At 41.3% G+C, this 23790-nt stretch overlaps 1 protein-coding gene across 1 annotated transcript; it reads right to left on the reverse strand.

Moving 5' to 3' along the window:
* Positions 1-11512: 11512 nt before the first annotated feature.
* Positions 11513-22058, reverse strand: LOC108699137 (SLAM family member 5). The gene is made up of 6 exons (XM_041573628.1): positions 21951-22058; positions 17209-17520; positions 15403-15663; positions 15126-15256; positions 13012-13092; positions 11513-11844 (listed from the first exon to the last, which is right to left on the reverse strand). Exons 1-5 carry the CDS (start codon positions 22024-22026, stop codon positions 13048-13050), a joined length of 825 nt encoding a protein of 274 aa, XP_041429562.1. The 5' UTR covers positions 22027-22058; the 3' UTR covers positions 11513-11844; positions 13012-13047.
* Positions 22059-23790: the final 1732 nt, after the last annotated feature.

A 23790-nucleotide genomic window follows, 5' to 3' on the forward strand; every position in this document is an offset into this window, starting at 1 on the left:
GTGCAGCTGCCTATATATTTACTTGTTATTGCAACTAAAAGGAAGGAAACCCAGAATAGCACAAACAGGAACCTTCACCACATTGTGGTGTTCTGATGATATAGAGCAGTGATCCCCAACCAGTGGCTCGTGAGTAACATGTTGCTCTCCAACCCCTTGGATGTTGCTCCCAGTGGCCTCAAAGCAGGAGCTTATTTTTGAATTCCAGACTTGGAGGCAAGTCTTGGTTGTATAAAAACCCGGTGTACTGCCAAACAGAGTCTCAATGTAGGTTAACAATCCACATAGGGGCTACTAAATGGCCAATCACAGCCCTTATTTGGCAGCCGAAGAACATTTTTCATGGTTGTGTTGCTCCCCAACTCCTTTTACTTCTGAATGTTGCTCACAGGTTCAAAAGGTTGGGGATCCCTGATATAGAGAGAGAGAGAGAAAGAGAGAGAGAGAGAGAGAGAGAGAGAGAGAGGGAAGCAGCAGGCAGCAAGCTATTAACTAGGCATGTACTGAATCCAGGATTCGATTTGGTATTCGGCCACGATTCAGCCCTTTTCAGAAGGATTATTATTATTATTATTATTAACATGTATTTATATAGCGCCAACATATTCCGTAGCACTGTAAAGTAAATGTGATTATACAACTACATCACATGTATTACATATATAGAACATATGGAGTAACAAACATCACAATCAATACAGGTACAAAGAGGTGAGGAAGGCCCTATGCATAGGCATACAGTCTAAAGGGAAGGGAGTAATACACAAGGTGTGGGGGCGGGCAAGATCGAAGTAAATGGGTGAGAAATGTGGTACTGTATGTGGTGTTGTGTTTGGTAGTTAAGCAGAGTGAGGGTAGGCTTCTCAAAAGAAGTGCGTTTTCAGAGATTTTTTGAAAGCAGAAAGGTTGGGAGAAAGTCGGATAGACCGTGGGAGAGCGTTCCAGAGGAGGGGTGCAGCCCTTGCAAAGTCTTGAATGCGAGCATGTGAGGAGGTAATGAGAGAAGAGTTGAGTAGCAGGTCAGTAGAGGAGAGTAGTAAGCGATTGGGTGAGTATATAGAGATGAGTTCAGAGATGTAGGGTGGGGCAGAGTTATGAAGTGCTTTGAATGTCAGGGTCATTAATTTGAATTTGATTCTGAAAGGTAACGGAAGCCAGTGCAGGGATTGACAGAATGGTGAGGCAGAGGAGGAGCGGTTGCTGAGGTGTATGAGCCTTGCAGCAGTGTTCATTATGGACTGGAGAGGTGACAGTCTCTGGAGGGGAAGGCCAATTAAAAGAGAGTTACAGTAGTCTAGACGCGATATGATGAGAGAGTGAATAAGAATTTTGGCAGCGTCTTGGGTGAAATGATCGTATTTTTGATATGTTCCTTAGGTGGAAGTGACATGATTTAATAAGTGACTGGATATGAGGAGTGAATGACAGGGCAGAATCTAGGATAACCCCAAGGCACCGGGCCTGGGGAGAGGGGGTGATAGTGGAATTGTTAACTATGATGGATACTTCGGGGATGCTACTGGTGTTAGTTGGAGGAAAGAGAACCATTTCAGTTTTAGAGAGGTTTAATTTAAGGTAGCGTTGCGACATCCAGGTAGAGATAGCGGATTTGGATTTGGCCAAATCATTGTGCCTAGTCGAACCAAATTTGTCACAAAACAAGGAAGTAAAAACATTATTTTGCCACGTACTCTGCACACTGATCTCTTTTTCCCTCCCCCTCGCTGATTTGCATATGAAAATTAGGATTTGGTATTCAGCCGAATCTTTTATGAAGGATTCCCGGGTTCAGCTGAAACCAAAATAGTGGATCCGGTGGATCCCTACTAAAAAATCACAGTCTCAGGCCAACCTTCCTAATCCAAATTCAGCCATGAGAGCAGCGGCATCTCCTCCTTCTCTATCCCAAGGTAGAGCACAAGGTTGGACTGAACTTGTAGAAAAGCAGAGGATCTCCTAGTGGGGCCCCTTAGTCCTTTGTAATTTTCACCATAAGCCTTTATAACTTGTATATCATTTGCCACTGCTTCCATATAATGGTGAACCATCGATGTGGCCCCTAAGAGGCCCAGTCTTATACCAGAAGGGAACTGACCACCCCAAGTGATCTCCGTAAATCCAGACCTATTTGTATCTTAGGTTTAAACATCAATGTCTGGGAAATTCTAGGACCTGTTTAAGCTTCCCAACCATTAAATGTAAGTAGGTTTCCAATATGACAGATCTGTATTAATCTCATTATATAACTTGGAATGGCTTTAACAAATGGGTTCTTGTCCAACTCACTGCCAGTATATGCGGCCTTTGTAAATGCAACACCATTTCCAGATAAAAAGAATAGATTTGTTTTGAGTACCAGGGCTAAATAGAGCCATTTACTATGGTTTGTGTTTATTTACAGCAGAGAGAACTCCCCCAGCATTTGCTTCCTCTTCTGAGTTTATTATTGGTGGCGGGTGCCGGAGACTTTCACTAGTGTAGAGAAGACACTGCGTAAATACAGAAATATTTTCAGGAAGTGGGAAATTTGACTTGGTGGGTAAAATTACTTTTTCTGCTTCCCCTGCAGGAGTATCACCTTAGGCAAGGTGGGACATGGTAGAAATGGTGGGATGAACAAGAGCCAGTATAGGTATTCCCCTGTACTAAGCACAATTCAGCAGGAACAGCCCCTAAGTTTGCTCATAGTCTGTACAGAGAGATCCCATAAAACTATGGCAGCATAGGTATTCCTCTGTACTAAGCACAATTCAGCAGGAACAGTCCCTAAGTTTGCTCATAGTCTGTACAGAGTTGATCCCATAAAACTATGGCAGCATAGGTATTCCCCTGTACTAAGCACAATTCAGCAGGAACAGCCCCTAAGTTTGCTCATAGTCTGTACAGAGAGATCCCATAAAACTATGGCAGCATAGGTATTCCCCTGTACTAAGCACAATTCAGCAGGAACAGTCCCTAAGTTTGCTCATAGTCTGTACAGAGAGATCCCATAAAACGATGGCAGCATAGGTATTCCCTGTACTAAGCACAATTCAGCAGGAACAGCCCCTAAGTTTGCTCATAGTCTGTACAGAGAGATCCCATAAAACTATGGCAGCATAGGTATTCCCCTGTACTAAGCACAATTCAGCAGGAACAGCCCCTAAATTTGCTCATAGTCTGTACAGAGAGATCCCATAAAACAGGGGTCCCCAACCTTTTTTACTCGTGAGCCACATTTAAATGTAAAAAGAGTTGGAGAGCAACACAAGCATGAGAAAGTCCATGGGGATGTCAAATAAGGGCTGTGATTGGCTGTTTGGTAGCCCCTATGTGAACTGGTAGCCTACAGGAGGCTCTGTTTGGCTGTACACCTGGTTTTTATTCAACCAAAACTTGGCTCCAAGCCTGGAATTAAAAAATAAGCTCCTGCTTTGAGGCCACTGGGAGCAACATCCAAGGGGTTGGAGAGCAACATGTTGCTCGCGAGCTACTGGTTGGGGACCACTGCCATAAAACTATGGCAGCATAGGTATTCCCCTGTACTAAGCACAATTCAGCAGGAACAGTCCCCTAAGTTTGCCTATAGTATGTACAGAGACGCCCCATAAAACTATGGCAGCATAGGTATTCCCCTGTACTACGCACAATTCAGCAGGAACAGTCCCTAAGTTTGCTCATAGTCTGTACAGAGAGATCCCATAAAACTATGGCAGCATAGGTATTCCCCTGTACTAAGCACAATTCAGCAGGAACAGTCCCTAAGTTTGCTCATAGTCTGTACAGAGAGATCCCATAAAACTATGGCAGCATAGGTATTCCCCTGTACTAAGCACAATTCAGCAGGAGCGGTCCCTAAGTTTGCTCATAGTCTGTACAGAGAGATCCCATAAAACTATGGCAGCATAGGTATTCCCCTGTACTAAGCACAATTCAGCAGGAACAGTCCCTAAGTTTGCTCATAGTCTGTACAGAGAGATCCCATAAAACTATGGCAGCATAGGTATTCCCCTGTACTAAGCACAATTCAGCAGGAACAGCCCCTAAATTTGCTCATAGTCTGTACAGAGAGATCCCATAAAACTATGGCAGCATAGGTATTCCCCTGTACTAAGCACAATTCAGCAGGAGCGGTCCCTAAGTTTGCTCATAGTCTGTACAGAGAGATCCCATAAAACTATGGCAGCATAGGTATTCCTCTGTACTAAGCACAATTCAGCAGGAACAGTCCCCTAAGTTTGCCTATAGTATGTACAGAGACGCCCCATAAAACTATGGCAGCATAGGTATTCCACTGTACTAAGCACAATTCAGCAGGAACAGTCCCTAAGTTTGCTCATAGTCTGTACAGAGAGATCCCATAAAACTATGGCAGCATAGGTATTCCCCTGTACTACGCACAATTCAGCAGGAACAGTCCCTAAGTTTGCTCATAGTCTGTACAGAGAGATCCCATAAAACTATGGCAGCATAGGTATTCCCTGTACTAAGCACAATTCAGCAGGAACAGTCCCCTAAGTTTGCCTATAGTATGTACAGAGAAGTCCCATAAAACTATGGCAGCATAGGTATTCCCTCTGTACTAAGCACAAGTCAGCAGGAACAGTCCCCTAACTTTCACTGCCATGCAACCTGTTGTTAGTAACTGCAGTGGATTTAGCATGGAGATTTGGGCTATGGTAATGTATTTGCCCAGTCACAGGCAGGAGTTATTAAAAGGGTGAATATATTTTATACTGGTTTTTTGAGGCCTTGTACAGAGGTGTCAGCGCCAATTATCTGGTAACACTGCTCAAGCTTTCTGTAGATGTCACTCATTCATTCTCTATAACTGGAACATTTCATGGGAAGAGGAATTAATGTTGCAAAATGTGCATAAGAATTTCATTGACCACATGCTAAACAGCCCCCCATCTTCATATTCTATTTCTTCTCTTCTCTGCACACAGAAGGACATCATCTACCATTTTCATATTAGTTCTAACTAAGTGTTTATAGCTTGTTGTTGATTGGTTATTGTGGGTTACTGAACTAGGGTTAGACCCTATTATACGTTGATTTGGGGCAATTTCTTTATTAGTGTTGGTGAAATTGCTGAAAGTGACGACTTATTATTAAAAATGCCCAAGGAAGCAAAATAAAGGCAAAAGAGATCCTTTAATGTCCTAGACATGAGCCCACCCTAAAACAAATGTGGCATGAGCTTCAAATGGTTAAAAAAATGTGTAAATAACATATATTTAACAATTACAGTTACTTGTAAAGATAATCCTTCATTAAAATATGAAAAAACACCAGCGTTTTGTCTTTTTTTTATGACTTTTCGGCATACAGGAAATGATGTCACTGACAATAATATTGACGATTTAGCTTCATCTTATCAATTCGCCTGGTAGAACCTGGTGAAAAGAGTAACATATTGGAGAGGTCGTACTTTGATTAATCTGCAGAGTAACAATCAGTTGCCTGAGCGAAAAATTCACCTGGCGAATTGGCGCAGAACTTCTCTATCACTGAGTTTTTTCGCTAGCAAATTGTCCGCTTCGCCTTTTAGTAAATTGGTGATGTCCCTGCGAATGGTCATTTTGGCGAATTTTCATTAAAAAAGTGACTTTGCCCTTTAGTTCATCTGCCCTTTGGTCTTTCAGATCTTTGAGATCTTCTCAATAGTTGGGTTCTTAAAGTTCTGCAACTCCTGGGGGTCCCAACCCTCCACCCATTCTTCTTGCACATGGTTTCTCATGACATGGAAAGTGGTTTTGGAGAGGGACAGGGTATACTGCAAATGTTTCATAATCTCAGATAAAAATGAGTTCAGATTTGGGTTTCCTCCCTGCCTGAATTTAGCGACACTGATAGTGTTTCTCTGCTAAACCCTTCCTCCTCTCTCCAACCACTTACATTCTCCCAGAACCACCCATTTCCTGCCCCTGATGTCATAGACCTGCCAATCCTCCCACTCCATGACATCATTTATTAGCACCCACTCTATACACCAGTAAAGGTCCATCATAAAGGTGGCAATCCTAGTCCAGGACCTAGTCCAACCTGCTGCTCCCCAGGTTCTAACTCTCTTTGGGTTCACATGTTGCCTCCTCCAACTGGGGATTTGATAAAAATGCTTTAGTTATGAATTTAGGTGAAGGTTGGAAATCTAACCAATGGAACTCAGATTCACTGTGTGGAAGGAGGAATGATTTGTTAGGTACCCCCAATTAATAAAATTACTTTTTTACCCCAGACTGTTACTTCTTTCTTGTAAAAATACACCAGAACAGGGAGACCCAAATCATCCCTCAAACGTTGGCACAGTGCTCTGGCCGGTGCGTTTTTTTATGGTACTGGGTAAAAAAATTAGTGATTTTATTCCCAGAAATCCGTGATCAGGCTATAAAGGGCAAGGGGGCATAACACATACAGCTTATACTCGTTATCCAGAAAGTTACGAATTACGGAAAGGACGTCTCCCATAGACTCCATATTATGCAAATAATTCAAATTTTAAAAACCATTTCCTTTTTCTGTGTGATAATAAAACAGTAGCTTGTACTTGATCCCAACTAAGATATAATTAATCCTTATTAAAAGCTGAACAAGACCATTGGGTTTATTTAATGTTTTCATGTTTTTCTAATAGATTAAAGGTATAATGACCCATATTACAAAAAGATCTGTTATCCAGAAAGCCCCAGGTCCCGAACATTATGGAGAATAATTCCTATACCTGTAGTAAATCTGAATAATATCTAGTATAGGTCAATCTAAAAACAACTGGACTTGCTGAGTCATCAATGAAGACTCATCCGAGCAGCTTCTTCAGTTCAACTGACTGGTGTGGGAAGTTTTCGGCATTTTCGGTTTTTAGATTGACCTATACTAGATATACCATGACCTGGATGAATGAAAATCTTCATAGTCAAATCTGAATAATAATAATAATAATAATACATACTCCCCAAGATTAATATGAATCCTAAGGAAACCAGCACAATCTACATGAACAGAAATAAATCATACGGAAATCTAATATAAATAAAGACTATACAGAAAGTGCCACTGTTTCCTATGAATTGCATTTAGATGGGTACAAGAAGTAATGGTGTAAAGAGTGCCCTCTAATGGATAGAATGCAGAAGCACAACTAATGGATCGTTCAGAGGAGACATCCTTAGGAAACAATGAATCCTTTGCATTAAAGACAGAGCCCTTACAGTGGACTTTTGGGATTCAAGCACTTTGGACAACAGGAGGTCAAAAAACTCCCAAGCAAAGGGGGACAAACAATCACAGATGACAAATGGAAATAATTAAAAGAGCTGGAGGCAAGATTGCTGCAACGTATCAAAGAGAGGAGGAAGGAGGCTTTGGAAATATAAGATTGAACCTTTATCCTTAATTGCCCTCATCCCTACGCAAGTAAAGGTTAGTCTACCCCTACTCATCATGTTGCTGTTTTGCTACTTCATTAGATAATAATAATAATAATAATAATAATGGCACCCAGACTTGTTTATACATCTTCAGCATGTCATTCAGTTGATTGTCCAGATGAGGAGATAGCAATGAGAATAAAGTTGTGGTAGGGCAGAAGGTAACTAATTAATGGGCCGGCATTTCTCACTGATTCAGAAAGTTTACTGCAGAAGTACTGTATGTACAAACTACCCCTGGGAATACACTTCCATACACATTGCATTGGGTATGAGACTTTCTTCCCAATTTATATGCAATGTCCCCTATGGGTAAATTCCAAGTGCTGGTTGAACAAGAGTTGGTGAAATTGGCCAATAACAAAAGGCACAATCAGGTTTCCGATTTCTGCCATGGAGGAGTTTCTTCATTAAAGCTTGTAAGCCCTAATCCTGACCTTAATATTTTCCAGGCTGACCATTTATGTATTTATAGGACTTCCTTCATTATTAGTCCCTACAGTAAATCTCCACCTCTCCAGAGTTATGTAAGTGGGCAGGTGCTGGAGATACAAGGGGAGGACACAACCTGTTGAGCAGGGGGAATGTTAGTAAGAAAGAGAGGATGTCTAGGCTGGGGTACAGATTACTATCACTGGTCAACACAAATATAATGGTGAGGGGTGCAGCATAGAACAGTCAGTCCCTTTAATAAGGGTCTATCTAGATTTTTCATTTTTCTGCCTCCAAAACACACAACAACATTGTCATCCTTCACTCAATCCAGCACTTCCCTGTATCTCCCTCCTTCAACACCAACCTTATTCTCTGTCTCCCACAAATATATCAGGCTTTTCCTCCCTCGGTTTCTCTTTCAAGCACACTAGCATTTCCCAATCTGTTCTCCTCCCCAATACATCACATTACCCCCCTCTTTCAACAACTTACCCTCTTCCCATTCTCTTTACCTCAACAAACAAGCCTGGTACCAATATCCAGGTAAAGTACAGGGTATGGAGAACATCAAGTTTAGTCTGTGATTGATGTGGCACAGGGAATAGTCTGAACTTTAGCTGTAATGTCTTTGGGCACTCCCCCAAAATGTGCAGATCCTTCATTTGTGACTGTGGAGAAGTGAATGGTACCGTTTCATTCTGTTTGTAATATGTACTAAAATCGGTCACATTGGTTTTAATGCAAGTGTTCACATGGACGGACAGACCTATGCTAGGTGAATGGTATTCCTTTCTTGTTACTTTTCCTTTTCTCCATTAGGCTGGCCTCCTAATGCGCTTTTCTTTCTTTACACTGAATCTGTCAGCACCATGTATGTAATTAAATAGCGTGTGTTAAAAACCTTACTTGTATTTGTGTTACATTTAAATGTGTAAGGTAAATGCTATAGTGTACATATATGTAAAGGGAATGGAATGCTTTGTGTTAGCTATATTGTGAAGGATTTTAAAATACAGCTTAATTGCAGCTTTCAAGTTAAGGGCTCTTACTGACGAGCGTTTTTACCTGCGCTCCCCTGCGTTCCGTTTTTCTGCGTTCAGCCGCACGGGAGCGCAGGAATAGACGCATTACATTTTTTCCAATGGGGCTGTACTCACACAGGCGCGTGTAGGCGCCGAACGCAGGAAAAATGTAGCATGTTGCGTCTCCACCTGCGTTCGGCGCCTACACGCGCCTGTGTGAGTACAGCCCCATTGGAAGAAATGTAATGCGTCTATTCCTGCGCTCCCCTGCGGCTGAACGCAGAAAAACGGAACGCAGGGGAGCGCAGGTAAAAACGCTCGTCAGTAAGAGCACTAAAATTTTACTATACCGATGATCCAGCCAAGTGTGGTGTCTTGCACTTCTCAAGAGGCAGGCCAGTAGCACTTCCTGGAATTTAAAGGGAATGCTGCAGTGCATGGTGGGAGTTCTGACTCCTATAAAAGGCTGGAGGGCTGTGCAAGCAGGGGGAGTCATTTGTAAAGCACAAGTTGGAAGTGTTGGTTCTAAGCGTTACTGTATAATGTAAATATCAATTGCTTATTGTGGGTTTTTTTTTTTTATATGGAGGTCTGCAAAATTAAATAAACCTCTGATTTTTATTCAATGATGAGTACTTTTTGAGAAAATTTCCCTATGCCTCACAGTGACCAAATGACCTTTTCTGAATCACTAACTTCATAAAATAATGAAGTCAGATTAGTACTGCCATAGATACAGGGATATAACTATAAAGGAAGCAGATCATGGGACTTCTATAATATATATCCTATGGGAAGGACCTGCTGGTTAGTATAGATAACATGATGTGATGTGGCTCCATATTGCTTTGTCTGTCCATAAACTACAATTCTTTACAACCCAGAAGTGTGATTATTGGCAACTGTACCAAGTACCACCTTCCATGGAGCCTGGTGGGAGGACCTGACAACCACTGACAGCTGAAGAGAAGAAAGATGCATTTTCCAAAATATAGCAATTTTATTTCTGAGCTTTGGAAAAGGGCAGGGACTAGGGGAAGGCAGAAGAGGCACGTGCCTAGGGCTTAGTACTGTGGGGGGTTGGGCACATATCTCTTCTGCCTACGCTCTCCTAGTTCAGGCAGGATCACAAATGCTGCCAGTTTTAATAGCTCCCTGGGCCCTGCATAGGGGCTTATAATAAAAGTTTCCTTTATACTAAGGCTAAACATCACTTACCCACATGTTTACCCTTTGTGAAGGGAGTATTTGAAGGTTCTTTTACAACTGATAAGTGCAGTTGATCCAAGTAAGTTGTTGAGTGACAATATTCCTTTCATTACAGGTACTAGTGTCAAAAAGCACCTTACAGTAAGCTGGGAGGAGAGACCCTGTTAATGAGGGTTATTTAGCATTAGGATTGGTCCATAAATAGCTTGCTTGGTAGAGATAGGCTAAGCTTTGGGTTTGATGAGGATGTAATGGAGATGGTACCTCAGTGGATCTCTGCCAAAGAAGGACATTAAGAAGCACCAGACCAGAGGCATTTGACCCTCACTTGTAGAGAAGACCTGTTCACACCAAGAAATGCAGTACGGAGCATGTGGCCCCAATTCTAAATATCGCCAGTGGAGAATCATGTATAAAATACTATATTGACCTGTAGAAGAGAACTTTGAGAAGACCCAGGCAAAGGCAACACTGAATAACCCATTAAGGAGTCATGAGAGCAAATAGGCAAGTTATGTAGTTGTTCTGCTTATATCCCATTGATGGATTCACCAACACCCCCACAATAAATACTGCACAATAAAAAAAAGCTGCAAAACATTTTATTTTACAAAGAAGTGGTCCAATATCTTCCAAGAAGCAAGTTATATCAAACAGGTAGCTTAGCATAAACCAAACAAAACAGTTTGTATAACAAACAATTAAAATAGCAATGACACAATCTAACAAATGCAGTTCTCACCTGGTGCAAACCAAATCCACCTCCAGAACATAAGCAATGGGGTCCCAGGCCTGTCCCAGCTGCCCAATTAATCTTAAAACTCTCCTTGCAAAGTGCAACTTCGGGCAAAATCTGCAATGGTATCCACTCATAATACAGTGCTGCGCAATATGTTGGCGCTATATAAATACATGTTAATAATAATAAAGAATTTCCATTACAGTTCCAGCGTGGTTGAAGCCATTTGTGGATTTGCCCTTGGTACAATTGTGTCTATTGCATTATAACACACAAATGTGCTTGTGCCTATCGATGCAGCCCACATTAGGATCCCTTGAATTACTGCCACCTTCAGTGCATGTCTGTATTTAGATTCAGCGATGCCTAATTCTCTGATAGGGATGTCGCGGACTGTTCGGCGGCGAACTTGTTCGCGCGAACATCGGCTGTTCGCGTCCGCCGCAAGTTCGCGAACGTCGCGCGACGTTCGCCAATAGGCGTTCGCGTCAAAATCGTTCGACCATTCGACCATTCGATCGCTAAAATCGAACGATTTTCGTTCGATTCGAACGAAAATCGTTCGATCGAACGATTAAAATCCTCCGATCGTTCGAATCGAACGATTTTCGGATGTTCGAAGTTCGCGAACTGTTCGCGAACTGTTCGCATTTTTTGCCGGTGTTCGCGAATGGCGTTCGCGAACACATTATCGGCGGTTCGCTACATCCCTATTCTCTGACTGAACCCAGCCTGTCCCCTGCTATTGGCAATCCTTTAAAAAAAAGGTACAACTCCCCTCAGCTCCAGCACTTTGTGTATTTATGATTTTCTTTTCTCTGTTAATTATGGAATATCATTATGAACACACTACCCTCCCCCCCCAAAAAAAAAGTTTAAGTAGCTAGAACATATTTTGTTGAGGTTTCTACCCTTGTATTATTTTGCATCTTTCTTCTTCAGAATACCATGTCCATTCCAATTTGTCATCTAGTACATCCAGGATTTTAAATTTTTTGAAATCCTTTTGTATCTTCTGTTTTTGGTGTAGCTACAAGAATAAAAATACAGATGATTTTTTTCCATTTATTCATTATAGGTATCAGTAAGTATTCAAGTAACCGATATTCTGCTTATTTTTCAGAGCTAATTTTACTAATTCAGAAATTCTTAGCCAGGCCCATAACATGGAAATACAAATCTTTTCTGAAATACACCCTAAAAGCTTTTAGACAGACCATTTTTCCTTTTTTTCTCTGAGTCTCATACCTATGGATTTGAGGAAAGTGTGTATGTGTGCATGTCCAATATATAAGAATAGATTACAATCTCAGCCTGGCAATTACATGCCTGTAAGTCTGTCATCTGAATTGAGAAAGATGTCTGAAAGCTTGTTAATGAATCACTATCAAAAGTATGTCCTGGTAAATGACATTATGAGCAGTAATCAGCATGGCTTTATGATGGATAGGTCATATCAGACTAATTTGATTTTTATGATGAGGTAAGTAAGAAGTTGTAATAAATGGATAGGAAACTGGCTACAGGATCGGGTACAGAGGGTGGTTGTTAATGGGACATTCTCTACTTGGAGTAAGGTTCTTAGTGGGGTCCCTCAGGGCTCAGTATTGGGGCCACTTTTATTTAACTTGTTCATTAATGACTTAGGGGAGGGAATTGTAAGTAATGTATCAGTGTTTGCAGATGACACAAAATTATCAGCCCAATTAATTCCATCCAGGATGTGGCACTTGCAACATGATCTTGACAAATAATAAGGGCAGCCCCTTGGGATTGTACGATTCACAGTGCACATAAACATACCAAACAAACTATACTTGTTAGGTCAAGTATTCATTTTGGGGGTATAGTTTTCCTTTAATGGGACTGAACTAGGAAAATGCATTGTGGAGATGGCCTTGGGGGTACTAAATAATAATAAACTTGGCTGCAGAAAGCAATGCCAGTCAGTAGCAGGAAGGGCTGGCAGCATACTGTCCTGTATAACAAGGGCTACAGACTCATGGGAGGAGAGGGTTATTCTTCCTCCTCACAAAACACTGGTAAGGTCCCATCTAGATTATGCCATGCAGTTTTGGGCTCCAGTGCTTACAAAGGACATCAATGGAAACAATATCTGCTGCCAGAACTTGAGAGGACTGAGGTTTGCTGATATAAAAATCTGGATAATGCTTTTTGTTCCATTGGGGAGACTTACCTTTTTTAACAAGTGTTTCTTGATTAAGAAACAACACTAATGTTGCCTTTGGATATCATAGGATTGACAATCAATTCTTTTCTAGGGAGAATTAAAACATTAAGATAAAGTTAAATTTTAAAGGAATCTGTTGTCTAACATGTCTTGCATAGTAAACTTTGAAAATGGCACAATGGAGCTCCCACTGCACTTTAGTAAAGGAGGGAAAAAGAAGGAGACAAGATATATGTAAGGAGATAAGTGGGATGAAAGTGATGTAGTGGGTGGGTGGGCAAAGAAAAGAGAGTAGAGAGGGAATAGGAGAGGTAGTTAGGAAAACAATCGGTGAATCAATGAGGGCCTTGGGAGGCGTAAGGCATTCCATTAATTGAAAGATTGAAGGTGTAACACGAAAGCTGAATATGTCTAACCTTTGAGCTCATTTTGTTGCCTATTAAGTTGCTTGTGTACTCATCAAATTGTAGAGAGCATATAGTAAGCAACTCAAGCAATAACAACTCTGAAACCGTAGAAAAGAGGATAAAACAGGTTGTTCATCTAATACTGTCTATCTAGAGCAGTGATCCCCAACCAGTAACTCGTGAGCAACATGTTTCTCTCCAACCCCTCGGATGTTGCTCTCAGTGGCCTCAAAGCAGGAGCTTATTTTTAAATTCCAGGCTTGGAGGCAAGTTTTGGTTGCATAAAAACCAGATGTACTGCCAAACAGAGTCTCCTGTAGGCTGTCATTCCATATAGAGGCAACCAATAGCCAATCACAGCCCTTATTTGGCACCACCCAGGAACATTTTCTGTGCTTGTGTTGCTCCCCAACTCTTTTTAAATCTGAATGTTGCTCAAGAGTCAAAAAGGTTTTGGACCCAGGGGTGCTACGCCAATGAGGCGAGTTGAGGCTGTCGCCTCAGGCGGCAGCCCCCCACTAGGTACCAGGGGCAGCAAAAATGCTGCTCCTTTTACTTTAAGAGCGAATTTTCAGGGGAGGGGGGGCAGCAGCAACTGCTGTTGCCTCAGGCAGCGGAGGGGCCAGGATCGCCCCTGTTTGGACCCCTGATCTAGAGAATGAACTGCAAGGAGGTAACAGTTCCATGAAGCTGTCTTGAGAAGAAGCTATAGTGGTGTCAAAACATGAGTATGTTAGCAAGAAAAGATGGATATGTCTAGCTCTTGTATCCATCATGCTTTGTTTGTCCAGCAGGTAGTAGCAACCCTTCAGCTTGGCTCTGCAGGGGATTTCCAACTTTCTAGAGGTTCCAGAACCTACATAGGGATGTTGAAAAAGAATCATTTCTTCTTTGGCCTAAGACTCAACTGGTGGAGGTATCGACTTTAAAGCCTGCTCAGTTGGTTAGGTTGTTCCTTGTTAGGTGCTATCTAGAAGCAAGTCAGGTCAATGGGGCTTCCCACGGGTGTGAAAGGCAGCTAGTTGTAATCCCCCTCCACTGTACTTTTAATGCGCTTAATAAAGCCAACAATTTGATATTCAAACGCCTGACTCCGTGACTGCTTTGATCGGCGCTCCGTAGCGATACCATTGAAGTATGTGTTAAGCCGGCTAGAAGGAGCCAGATGTATAGCGAGAGCTGCGACTCAGCAGGAGCCGGCGTACTACGGGTGAGCTCCGCCATTAGCCGCATCGCCTTTGTGTTTCTTGCCACCTAGGGCAGTTGTGGCGCAGACAAGAAGTTCAGTGTTCGGTCGAAACCCAAAGTGGTGCTACTAATAAACACCGATATATGAAAACCCCTACCTGACCTTCTTCCTGGGTTCTGAAGGGTATATATGAAAATACTCTTTTTAAATCGTACATTAACTGGCCTTGCCTTCAGCTGCTGCTCTTCCACCCGCCCCCAGGAGAGCAAGCCAAAATTTTGGGAATCACTAAGCCAAAGGATGCATACAGTAATCTTACTGAATGAAAGAACTGCTCTTATTAGCAATATAGCAAACTATAAAGAATTTTTTAATAAAAAATCAAAACCATCTCTGGGAATGGATCACTATCTGCTTGACGATGAAGATTATCCACTTACAAGTCTCAATATAAATTTTATTCACATCAAAATGAGATCCACAGATGAAAAGAAAAAAGAATTAGTGCAATACGTGCAACTTACCCTCTGTCTCCAGCAACATAGAGTTGCAATGACGACCAAAATCAGAACTATAGGAATCGATGATATATAATAACGATTGTTTTTTCTTTTTGTTGGACTTTCTTTCCTCTCTAAAGAAGTATCATCAGTCACTGGAACCAAATTAAAAATAATGAAGCAAGTTTAAAAGGAGGAATTCAAGAAATCTTAATTGATAAATTGCTGGGGTCCAAACATGATTGGCCAACCAAACATTAGAAACATGGAAGCACTGATAAGAGGAGGTACATCAACTTACGTCTCAGGCAGAATATTGATGGCACTATACTCCTGTAGGCAGTGCTAACTGGATTTGTCGCAGTGCAGGTGTAAGTAGAATTGGCTTCCCCATTGTAGAGATGAATAGTGGGATCCTTTGTGTTTTCCCTGTTTGTGTTATTCCAAGTTACCGTTACATCTGCTCCAACCAACCCATTTACTGCACAGGTCAAGGTGACGTTACAGGTCTCGTTTCCACTGGATTCATTATAAATCTGGATGTCTTTATCTGTTAGTACTTCTACATGACAAATGACACACAACACACAAAGGAGAGTCAATTCAAATTGATTTTAGTTTGAAAGGGCAAGTAAGACAATTGGTGGAAGAAGTTTTATGACCCCAATGAGTTCTGCTCTATATAGGGGCAGGTGGCAGGCCTGTGGGTGGTAGTAGTAGGTTAGAGGGTGGAGAAGTGCCCAAAACTGCCTTCAGTGGGAATCACATGTCACTATGAGAACAAGCAGATCTCAGCCCCAAAATGAACACATTCAGGCCAAGAACTAGAAGTCTCTAAGGGGCCATGTGCTATAATCCTTACGTACTGGCAGACATAGATGGGGGGTGATTTTTGTATTTGGTGATACGGATTAAAGGGATTTTCTTTACAGACTCCTTCATGATCCATTTATGAAACCCAGAACACACAGCAGGATCAATACAGAATCAATTCCATCTTAATACCCCAGAACACATGGCAGGATAAATACAGTTCCAGTTCCACGTATAATGACCTCAGAACACACAGCAGTATAAATACAGTGCCAATTCCATGTATAATACCCCAGAACATACAGCAGGATAAATACAGTGCCAATTCCATGTATAATACCCCAGAACACACAGCAGGATAAATACAGTGCCAATTCCATGTATAATACCCCAGAACACACAGCAGGATAAATACAGTGCCAATTCCATGTATAATACCCCAGAACACACAGCAGGATAAATACAGTGCCAATTCCATGTATAATACCCCAGAACACGAGGCAGGATAAATACAGTGCCAATTCCATGAATAATACACAGAACACAAGGCAGGATAAATACAGTGCCAATTCCATGTATAATACCCCAGAACAGGAGGCAGGATAAATACAGTGCCAATTCCATGGATAATACCCCAGAACAGGAGGCAGGATAAATACAGTGCCAGTTCCATATATAATACCCCAGGATAAATACAGTGCCAGTTCCATATATAATTCCCCAGAATACACAGCAGGATAAATACAGTGCCAATTCCATGTATAATACCCCAAAACACGAGGCAGGATAAATAGAGTGTCAATTACATGTATAATACCCAGAAAACAAGGCAGGATAAATACAGGTTACATTCCATCCTATTTGTTGTAGGAAATTCATTGAGGTTGGAAGTTGCAGCCCTGTGGCTAACACACAGTAGCTAACAGTAGATACCATGTGTTAAATGATGGGCGGCAGTAGGCCGTGGGGGGAGGGTTTAAGGTTTAAGGGCAGTTAACTATTCGTGTTATGTGCTGCAAATTTGCTGTATTGTCCCAATTACGGTGTACAGGCCACTATATAAATAGGGGTTTTATGGAATAATGTACCAGTTTTTGGAGCATTTTTAGAAGTAGAGGTTAGAGATGGATTAAAGTAAAATAGTGGCATTGAGTCCAGTTAAACTTTGCACATGGTTCACTTCACAGATTGGCAAGCATTACCATGTAGGAAGTGCAAGTATTGACAAACAATACAAAGATTTCCCACAATCCAGTAAAGCCAATTGGGCCAATCACTTGAGTAAAATACTTACTGTAGACTCGGAGAAAATAGTTCTGGTTGCATTTGGATTCTCCTCTGTTTATATCTGCGGTGTAGTTGGCTTCGTCCCTCCTGGTTACATTTCTTATAACTAAGGAACTATCTTTCAAGCCCTGAAGTCTCCCCTGATACCGATCATCTAGAATTTCCAATTCACCATTAGGTTTTGTTTTGGCAAAGTTTCTATCCCCGGGAATACTGTTCCAGTAGACGTCTATGGTCCCCGTCACATTCACATGTAGATGGGCATTTTCTCCTTCAGCTTTTATTATTCTTATTAATGGCCCACATACAGAAAACACAGCTGATAAGAGAAAGAAGAAAATAGCAAGTTGACTCTTTAGCTGGAATAACGTACGTCACACCTGGCAGAATGGTAAATGTGATGTAGGAGAAAGAAGAGATAAGTACGTTAATGTGACCTTGACAGGTTGAGATATGTCTCCTTTGTAGTTGAATAATGAAAACATTAGTGATTTTTCCTTCTTTTTTTTTTTTGCTGGGATATGTGCCCATTGCCGTTCCTGTTCTTCTGTACAACCTCCACTATTTATTTAAGAACTGGTGAGTATGTTACTTGCCCCAGCCCCGATCAATCAAAAGGCCTCCCATGACCTCACTTGAGGCTATTTACAGTCTGAGACAGAATATTGTCCAATTTTAGTATTTGTCTGCTAGATAAATGTAATTTCTCATTCCATCTGTTCCTTATGGGCAGTTTCTGAATCAAAGTGGACCAGTCACCCAGACACAAAAAGCTGTATAATAAAAGTCCTTTTCAAATTAAACATGAAATCCAATTTCTATTTTTTATTAAAGTATTCATAGCTGTTGTAAGCTCATTTGAAAATCTCAGCTGTCAATCAAATATTGCCTGCCCCTCCTCAGGGGCAGGGCAGACAATTACTTTCACTTTCCATTCAGCACCAGTGTCAGACTGGCCCGCCGGGATACCGGAAAAAACCCGGTGGGCCCCGACCCTTAATGGTCCCCTCTCCCAACCCCAGTCCCCTCTCCCGAGGCATTCACACAGGCACTCTTGACGTGTCATAGTAGGGGGGCGGGAGCAGGCCCGGACTGGCAATCTGTGGGTTCTGGCAAATGCCAGAGGGGCTGCTGTATGGTTCCATAGAAAGTTACCATATAGTGGGCTGGTAGGGGGCTGTTTGGGCCTCTGTGTACTTGAAATGGAAGGGCCTATTTTGACTCCCAGTCCAGGCCTGGGCGGGAGGTTGGAGGCGGCCCTGGACATTAGTCCCGGTGGGCCCCGGGCCCTCCCAGTCTGACCCTGTTCAGCACTTTCTAAATGTCACTGCTCTCCCCACATTCCCCCCGTTCTCTTCACCATTTAATTGTGTAGCCAGGACATGGGGATGGACATCAGGTCCCCCATTCTGGTGCACAAACAAGATTCTGAGATGATACAAGACTTGTCTTAATAACAGTGTCCACAAAATGGCTGCTGCCTGCTTGCTATCATTATGAGTTCCCAGAACGAAGGAAAGAAGATTCAAATAATTTTTATAGTATAATTAAAGTTAATTTTGCTTGACTAATGTGATAAAATAGGATTTTGAATAATTGTTTTGAGCGAAGGGTCCCCTTTAAGAGTCAAAATGAAAGTGGTCCAGTCATGAGATGATAATCTTTAATGTTTCCTGTTTTATTTCTACATAGGCTGAAAAGGATATGACTAATCACAAAGTATTAATCCAGTGCCAGTTCCATGTATAATACCCCAGAACGCATGACAGTATAAATCATTAAAAAAGTCATTAAAAAAATCATCTAAAACAAGAAAATTAAATAAAGGCTACATTGTAAGAACTACAGGTATGGGACCTGTTATCCAGAATGCTCGGGACCTGGGGTTTCCCGGATAATGGATCTTTCCGTAATTTGGGTCTTCATGCCTTAAGTCTACTAGAAATTCATTTAAACATGAAATAAACCCAATAGGCTGGTTTTGCTTCCAATAAGGATTAATTATATCTTAGTTGGGATCAAGTACAAGCTACTCTTTTATTATTACAGAGAAAAAGGAAATCATTTTTAAAAATTTGGATTATTTGAATAAAATGGAGTCTATGGGAGACAGCCATTCCGTAATTCTTAGCTTTCTGGATATCGGGTTTCCGGATAAGGGATCCTATACCTGTAATTGTATGGATAATTTAACATTTAACAGAACACAGACGTATTCACTTGCACAACTGAGTTTTCACAGCTGGTAAAGTTCAGTATATAAGTCAGTGGCCTTCTGTAATGTTGTTGAACTATGATTTTCTAGTAGACTTAAGGTATGAAGATCTAAATTATGGAAAGATTCATTATCCAGAAACCCTCAGGCCCGAGCATGCTGGATAACAAGTCCCATACCTGTTTATAGGGCTAAACTTGTTTTCTGCCCTGCGATCTGAAGTTTTCAGATTTCTGGAGCAACATTTTGAAAATTCATTATTCTACTGCTGGGTGTTTTTTTATCTCTAAAAGTCAGGAATCTGCATAAAACTAGACTTATTTGGCCGCTTATAATGGGTTTCTGATACAGTCGGTGTCCCTGTGATTCAATGCTCTGTAATAAACGTAGCTAGAATCTAAAAATGTAATTGCTAAGTGCTGCTTCTAAAACGAAATGACCTTGAATCATTAAATTCACTTCCCTATGCCATCTGAAAGTGAAAGAAATTATATTCAGTAGTTTCCTATCTACTCCACAGACACAAGTAGTGATGGGCGAATTTATTCGCCAGGTGCGAATTCGCAGCGAATTTGCGCGATTCGCCGACAGCGAATAAATTCGCAAAAAGCCCGCGAAACTTCGTGGAAAAAATTCGCTGGCGTCAAAAACATTTTTTTCGCGCGAAACGGCGCAAATTCGCCCATCACTAGACACAAGTCACAGAGCTCAGTTTAGTTTAGTCCCTTATACATTTCCCTATCACTCAGAGAAATAGTACAGAGGCTAATTGTGCTTTATTCTCCTCTCTTCATTAGCTCCTCCAACCCACCCACACAACCGCTTCTAGCTGACACTGTTTCCGCTGAAAGAACAAATTTGTTTTCATGTTTTTCATGTGCAGAAGGGTGGGTGCAGGGAATCATAGTTCAACAACATTACAGAAGGCCACAGGCTGCCTTGACTTGAAAACTCAGTTGTGCAAGAGAATACTTCTGTTTTCTGTTAAATGTTAAATGCTCCTTACAATTAGTTCTTACAATGTAGCCGTTATTTAATTTCTTATTTTAGATTTTTTTTTAATGACTTGCTCTGCAGCTGTGCTTTCTGGTTGCTAGGATTGCCTTGATCTAGTAACCAGGCATGGGGTTTGAATAACACTGTAGAATAGAAAAAGGTCTTAAAAGGAAGAAACATTAAGAAAATAATATAAATGTTTATGAACCTTCTGATATATATATAAAAATGAATTTACTGTGAACAGTTGGATCACCATTCTGCTTTATGGGGTTGATAGTGCTCAGTACAGCCCAGAAGCAGCACCGTGCTCTATCACCTGTCCAAATCCTTTCTCCCTGATACAAAAGGGATTTACAAAGGCGGGATAACACCCAAAGCAGAGTGAGAGGTTTATTTTCCTTTAAGGCATGTTGAGTTCTGCTGATTCTGGGTATATTGTAAGGACTTCTTCAAACAGATGGGTTTTTGGGAGTGTTTGGAAGCTTGACCCTTTTTTAGACATAATACACTCCTCCAGCTGCTCTAAAGGGTGTAGCACCGGAACTGTAGAGTTATTGGACAGTAAGGTACTTGGTTTGTACACCAAATATTCCCAGCTTCACTACAGCCTTGGTTACATTAAGACTTGTTCTTCTTACTGAGGACTCCTGCCTCAAGCCCTCCAGCACTTCCCACTCTGGCACCAATTGGAGCCCAAAGAACCAGTGCCAGGTGCTCCCTCCCCTTATATAGAATATAAAACAGAAACTACACTCAGTACCTCTGGGCCAATAAGAAAACCTCCGTCACCATACTGAGAGGGCTTAGGTTGATGGTAGAGATTATAGGTGATGGTAGAGATGTCCATGAATGGCAGAAGCTCAAGAGAAATCTGGTAGTTGGGAATGGGATAAGTGGTGCTTGGAGGGCGTCAATTATTAAAAAGGTACTGTACTCCACAAATGTATAATGGAGAGTTGATTAGAATTAGAAATATTTTCTTTGATTATGCAAAATACTTTTTTGAGTGGAGTGTTAATAGTATGAATGTGAGTGTTAATAGTTTGGGTTATACGCAAGGCAATTGAATCAGTCCAGGACTCGGTCAAACTGAAACTGTAGCCTGGAACCCCTCTAAGCAGTCCAACTAAACTCGATAAGTATAAAAAAGTAAAATTAGGATCATTTGCAAAGACACTTAGATCATGTCAGTCTCCGAGGTGCAGAACAGATATAATTTATGATCTTCCTCTTTACGGCAGCCCCTGCTTTGTGTGTTGTAATATCTCGATGCACTTGCTAAGCCACAAGCAGTCGACAGAGAGAAGTTAACTTCCCAGCATTAAGATCTATTTTCCAGCCTGTTATTTAAGTTTTGGACTTATCTACTTGCACCAATGAAGTGCACCTCTACTTTATTGCCTATAGCCACTCCCAGTGATGCGTCTGGGTCCATACCGCATTTCTCCATCTTACAGTCCCCCTCCGGACCCGTTAAAATGTACTGCTATGTGAAGCCCATCAGACTGAAGCCTCAGTCAAAAGCTGGTACTTACATTTAGGTAGGGATATGTGTACGACAATGAAGAAGAAGTAGACAAAGAATGAAGACATGCTGCGTTGTACCCTCATCTGATTTAGCCAGAAATGATGTAGGGTTGGTTTCCGTTTCCTCTTTTAAACAGCCTGCCTCCCCAGCACTTACTGTAGAGTCACAAGAAAAGTTTCTCTTCTTTTTCTCTATGTTTGTAGTTAATTTGGCCAGATCAGTAGCACTTCCATTGTATTTCACTACATTTTTATTAAGCCATGGAGTGCTCCCACAACCTTTCCTGTTTGCACTTAGTTTCTCCTTATCATCAAGCTTCTGTGATATGAGTATGAGGAGATAAACACCATACGGACCAACTCAGGGTCCGACGTACCTTCACTAACACTGGCCCAGCATGGTTTGGTCTTACAATATATTTTCAGTAGGGAAAAAACACTAGGTTAATGGAGCTAGTGCCGGTTTTAGATTGTAAGTTCTCTGGTCTACTGATCGTTAGTAACAATGGTTGGCAGGTAGTGATGGGCGAATCTGTGCCGCAAAATTTGTGAAACCTATTGAACGGGCGTCAAAATAATTTTGATGCAAGCGACAGTTTTTATACACGTGACTATTTGGTCAAAATGCATTAAAGGCAATGGGCGTCCAAATAATTTTGACGTGCGACAATTTTTATGCACACGCCAATTCTGACACGCAAATTAATTTGCTTGTGCCGAAATGTGGAAATTCACCGCAAATTTGTGTAATAATGTTCCAGTAGACGTCTATGGTGCCCGTCACATTCACCTGTAGGTGGGCATCTTCTCCTTCAGCTTTTATTATTCCTATTGAAGGCCCACATAGTGCAGTACAAAACACAGCTGATAAGAGAAAGAAGAAAATAGCAAGTTGACTCTTTAGCTGGAATAACGTACGTCACACCTGGCAGAATGGTAAATGTGATGTAGAAGAAAGCAGAGATAAGTCCATTAAGGTGACCTTGACAGGTTAAGCTATAACAATTTCTCCTTTGTAGTTAACCTGAGTGATTTTTCCTTTTTTGTTCTGTGATACAGTATGTGCCCATCGCCGTTCCTGTTCTTCTGTACAACCTCCACTATTTATTTAAGAACTGGTGAGTATGTTACTTGCCCCAGCCCCAATCAATCAAAAGGCCTCCCATGACCTCACTTGAGGCTATTTACAGTCTGAGACAGAATATTGTGCATTTCTGGTATTTGGCTGCTAGATAAATGTGATTTCTCATTCCATCTGTTCCTTATGGGCAGTTTCTGAATTACCAGACATGAGATGATAATATTTAGGGGCAGATTATCAAAGGTCGAGGTGAATATTCAAATGAATTTCAAGCTATTTTTTGTGTACTTCGACTAGGGAATAGTCGAAATTTGATTTGAATTTGAAAAAAATTAGAAATATCGAAATTTATCATGTGCTGTCTCTTTAAAAATCCGACTTCTACCATTCTAAAACCTGCCGAATTGCTGTTTTAGCCTGTGGGGGAACTGCTAGAACCTACTTGGAGTCAATTGGTGGACTTTGAAAAATCTAAGTGTTTTTTGGGAAAAACTTTGAATCGAAATCAATGAAAAGCGCTATTCCTTCAATTCGAACGATTCTAATTCGGCCAAATACGGACCTATTCAATCGAAAACGGACCATTTCGACCAAAAAAAACTTCGACTTGATTTCGGTTGGTCTTTTTGAATTCGAATTTTAAAGTTTCTTCGATTCGAAATTCGACCCTTGATAAATATGCCCCTAAATGTTTCCTGTTTTATTTCTGCACAGGCTGAAGAAGTGTATGACCTTTTTTTATTAAAGGGTTTCCTCTTATAAGATGA

This window comes from Xenopus laevis, chromosome 8L (assembly GCF_017654675.1).
Source record: "Xenopus laevis strain J_2021 chromosome 8L, Xenopus_laevis_v10.1, whole genome shotgun sequence".
Taxonomy (NCBI): Eukaryota; Metazoa; Chordata; class Amphibia; order Anura; family Pipidae; genus Xenopus; species Xenopus laevis.

What these genes read in the sequence shown, in the direction of transcription:
- LOC108699137 (XM_041573628.1), bottom strand. Translation starts at nt 22,026, where the DNA reads ATGAGGGTACAACGCAGCATGTCTTCATTCTTTGTCTACTTCTTCTTC. An exon ending in ATCAATATTCTGCCTGAGAC is followed by an intron (nt 15,257 to 15,402) that starts GTAAGTTGATGT and finishes ATTTGGTTCCAG; the next exon opens with TGACTGATGATACTTCTTTA. An exon ending in TATGTTGCTGGAGACAGAGG is followed by an intron (nt 13,093 to 15,125) that starts GTAAGTTGCACG and finishes AATTCTCCCTAG; the next exon opens with AAAAGAATTGATTGTCAATC.